The sequence below is a fragment of the Propithecus coquereli genome, unplaced genomic scaffold, assembly GCF_000956105.1.
Source record: "Propithecus coquereli isolate 6110/MARCELLA unplaced genomic scaffold, Pcoq_1.0 Scaffold70, whole genome shotgun sequence".
Lineage (NCBI taxonomy): Eukaryota > Metazoa > Chordata > Mammalia > Primates > Indriidae > Propithecus > Propithecus coquereli.
The window spans coordinates 4,569,847-4,574,181 of NW_012153063.1; the positions used below are offsets into that span (position 1 = coordinate 4,569,847).

The 4,335-nt window shown below is 35.8% G+C and overlaps 1 protein-coding gene across 1 annotated transcript in view; it reads left to right on the forward strand.

Moving 5' to 3' along the window:
- RPE (ribulose-5-phosphate-3-epimerase) overlaps positions 1-4,335 on the forward strand; it is an 18,267-nt gene that overhangs the window by 11,439 nt on the left and 2,493 nt on the right. The window contains exons 3-6 of the mRNA XM_012661213.1: positions 1,390-1,529; positions 1,897-2,031; positions 2,527-2,613; positions 4,243-4,334. Coding sequence (XP_012516667.1) covers positions 1,390-1,529; positions 1,897-2,031; positions 2,527-2,613; positions 4,243-4,334 — 454 coding nt within the window. The remainder of the gene's footprint in view (positions 1-1,389; positions 1,530-1,896; positions 2,032-2,526; positions 2,614-4,242; position 4,335) is intronic.

Below are 4,335 nucleotides of genomic sequence, written 5' to 3' on the forward strand. Positions count from 1 at the left end.
GGAAGAAATACCAGATTGAATATATTTTTTAAGAATAAAGTTTTACCTATTAAAATATGCTCTAATTTAATTACTTTTGCTGGTTTAAAATATGAGCTTTAATCGTGGCTTTATTAGTCAAACTTTATATGCTCTTTTATTGACATTTTTTTCAGAGCTTTATTGCATTTTGTGATCTTCGAGTTCTGGAATGTTAGAATTTTTTTTCTTAAATATAGTTTAGCTATGTCAAAATGTGCTTCCTCTAGCCAAACAAAAAGCTCAAAAACTCTTCTTACACCATCTGTTGAGCACAGGATTGTTCACAGGGTTATTTCTTGGTTTAGCCTTTTTTAAGCTTCCCTTTGCTTCTCATAAAATGCTATTATGTTCTAAGTCGAGATCTTTAAGAAGAAGGCCATTCCCATTTTCCCCTTATGTGTTTATATGAATCAAGTTTTAGAATTAAAATGTCAGGTTTCTTCTAGTCAACGTATCCTTCCCCCTAAATCTGTTCTTCCTCCTGCAGTCTTCTCCTCTCAGTTAATTACAGTTCTGTTCTTCTATTAATAGTTGATTAGGCCAAAATCTTTGGCCACCATCCTGACTTTCCTCTTAGCCTCCACATCTAATCCATCAGCTACTCTGTTGGCTCTAATTTCAGAACATATCCATCCTCAATTGCTGCCATCATTTCTCCCCTGGGTTATTGCCATAGTAGCCTCCTTAGTCAGATCTTGTCACTTATCACTCAAGATTGTGTCGTGTTTTTCTCATCTCATTTGGAGTAAAACCCAATGGCCTGCAGGACTCTGTGCTTTTTCTCCTCGCCACACGCCTCTCTGACCTGACTGGTGCATCCCCTGCCCTAGCCACACTGACCTTGTTAACTGTCAACCTGGTGTGTATTTTATTTATTTTGTTTATTGTTTGTTTCTCTCACTGAGAATGTAATTCCTGTGACGACAGAGATTTTTGCCTGTCTTTGTTCTATCTCTAGGGCCTTTAATAGTTCATGGTGTAGTAATAGCTCAGTAAATGTTGTTCGAAAGAATCATTTGATTTGGCTTTTTTAGAGAAAATGAGGATGCACAGGTAATATAACTTCTTTAACTTTTTTAGAGTGGCATTTCCAGGACCTGGGCCTGGGTTTCTTGATTTCTGATCATTAACTTTTCATATATAGCACCATATGCTTTTTGTGGAAAAGTGGTTTTTCATAAATGAATTTAACCATAACCTCATCTTTAGGATAAAGGGGAACTGTACTAAAGCATTAACTATTTAAATAACAATTTTGTGATACCAGAAGAGTTTATGTCCGAAATGGCAAAAACTACAGGCTGGCTTCAATAATATGAGCCAGGTATTTTCCTTTCAGTAATATTTAGATGTGTGTTTTCTTTCTAGACATGCACATGATGGTGTCCAGGCCAGAACAGTGGGTAAAGCCAATGGCTGTAGCAGGAGCCAATCAGTACACCTTCCATCTCGAGGCAACTGAGAACCCAGGGGCTTTAATTAAAGACATTCGGGAGAATGGGATGAAGGTAAGAAATCAGTGATGACAGTTATGTTTTATACCATTCACTCTCAGAGTTTGGAAAATAGGAATTGATAGCTGTAGAAGACCTGACTTAAGCAGGTGTTCTTCAGTAGTGTGACTTGTTTGTCAGATAGATAGGATTTATATATTTCACTAATGGTTTCTGAAAGTTACTGCCTTTAGGAAACATTTACATTTAATAGCCTTGTTAACCTTTTTTTTTAGACTGAGGTAGTAGTCTGAATAATTTGTATACTCCTTTTATTGTTCTACTTCGTAAGAATAGATATTTCTACTGAGCCTGCTATGCCACAATAATATAATACAGAAATAACTGTTAATGTGATGTAGCAAATTTATCTCTGTTGCAGGTTGGCCTTGCCATCAAACCAGGAACTACAGTTGAGTATTTGGCACCATGGGCTAATCAAATAGATATGGCCTTGGTTATGACAGTGGAACCTGGGTTTGGAGGGCAGAAATTCATGGAAGATATGATGCCAAAGGTAAAAGAAGTATTTGATTCTAGATTGAAGCTTTTACTATGTGTGTTCATTCAGTAAGCATGTATTGAAAGGCTTGTATGTTAGACATGCCCTGTTCTGAAAGTGAGGAGATAAGGATCATTCTGCTGATCATTCTAATACAGTATGCTAAGTGCTGTAGTAGATTTAGCTTTGGAAATCAGAAAAGGTATTAAATGTTTATCGTGTAATTTTCTTTCAAAACCGTTATCTCTGTAACCTTTAGATCTCTTGGAAGTTTTCATTGACTGTTGAGGATTTGTCTTTGTCTTGTTTCCATGACATATAGTCTCTGCAGTGACATGACAAATTGAATGCCAGAGTGTTCCTCAATAATACATTGTATTGATATAGTTACTGTGTGAGACGTTTGGAGTTTTAATGGCTAATATTGGCTGTTTGACTTTATTTATTTGGTTGTTTTTTTCCCCCCACATATCCACTTTAGGAGTTACTTATTTCCTCATGTATATCTAGGTTCACTGGTTGAGGACCCAGTTCCCATCTTTGGATATAGAGGTCGATGGTGGAGTAGGTCCTGACACTGTCCATAAGTGTGCAGAGGTGAGATTGCTCCGCAGCTGTGACTAGACCAATTTCCTGTCAAATATAATCTCCAGGACATTGTCTCATGGGACAAAGCAATTTCCTGTGGTTCCTAAATTGACTTTTTTTCTTGAAAAAGTATATTTTACTCACATGTAGAACTAGGAAAATAAGGAGCAGTAAGTTAATACTGTAAAATCACATAAATTGTTAAATAGTAAATCCTGGTTCTCGCAGTAATGCTGAAGAAAGTCCTTTTTTAAAAAAGAATATGTTAAATGTCAGCCTGTTGGAAGATCATTAAGTGACATCTTGGAGTGAGAAATTTTTGCAAAATAGGGAAAGAAAAGGTAACTCTTTATGGGGGAAAATAAAGAAATCTAGTAGACCTAATTATTATGTTGTTCTTTAGAACCTAGGTGTATTACTTACCTATTTGTCTCATGTAAGAATAAACTAAAACCATTTTTGATGAAAATCTAGGCCTGGCATCCCTTTGGCCATATATGTAAGGGTGAGATACGTTTTTTTTTTTTTTTTCTTCCCTCATCTAGTTGATCTTAGTCAGGCTTCTGAGGACTTCCTGTAGCACCACAAGTGATTAAAGCTTACATGACCTGCTTTTATTCAGCAGTGTGGTATATCTGTACTTTTAGGTTCTTGTGTAACTGCCGTACTTTTCTGCTTAATACATACCCATCAAAAGCCTGGCAGTAATAAGTATTTATGCAGGAGGGGCTGACCAGATCAGTAAGCATATGTCTTCTGGTTAACTGTGCATTGCCATTATGCTATTCTTAACTTAGCTGAAGAGATATGTTATAGGTTAACCCTGTAAAACTCATTGTTATAATTTCTATGAGGAATGTTGGAAATGTAGTACTCAGTCATAGAGTGACAGTGTTTTCACTGGAGAAATTTTCCTCAGCCTCCTCTGCCTTCTGTCCCTTTCTGCTAGCAATTGATCACATAACAGATTAGATTTCCGTCCTTGAGTCAAATCCTAGGAAGCTCAGAACTAAATTTAGGACCCATCATAGTAGCTTTCTTTTTAATTTTTTTGCTTCCACTTCAAAAAATATTATCTTAAATCATTTTTAAGCCACCTCAAAACCATTCTGGAATGCAATGAAGTATAACTAGAGACATTCCATACGTTCGGACACCAAAATGAGATTACTTAAATTTAAAGTTGCCATATTTTATGGCTAATTTCACATTTTAGCAATAATTGTCCTTACACACTATCTACAAATTCATATAAATAATTCAAAGATTAAAAGACTTTTTTTAGTAGCTGTGGGCCATTGGTATATATTGCCAAAAACCTTAATGGAATTGAGGATTAAAGGGTTTTAAACTTTATCTAATTAGCAAAGATACCAGGTAGCGTATTTAGAGTTGGTTTACCAAAAAGTTCAGTGATTTCTTAGACACATTAAAAAATAATTTCATATCCTCATTTGTGAACCTTTTAACTTCTTTCCTTATTGAACTAGATTGCTTAAGTCTGCTCATCTCAAAGCAGCTTTCATATATAATTAAGGTGTTGACAGATGCAAGAGTAGAAACTCTAGTCTAAGAATTCTGTTTTAGGTTCTTCTGCATCTTTATTTGAGGCATAACCTAAATGTTTACTTCTTCCAGGCAGGAGCTAACATGATTGTGTCTGGCAGTGCCATTATGAGGAGTGAAGACCCCAGATCTGTGATCAACCTGTTAAGAAATGTTTGCTCAGAA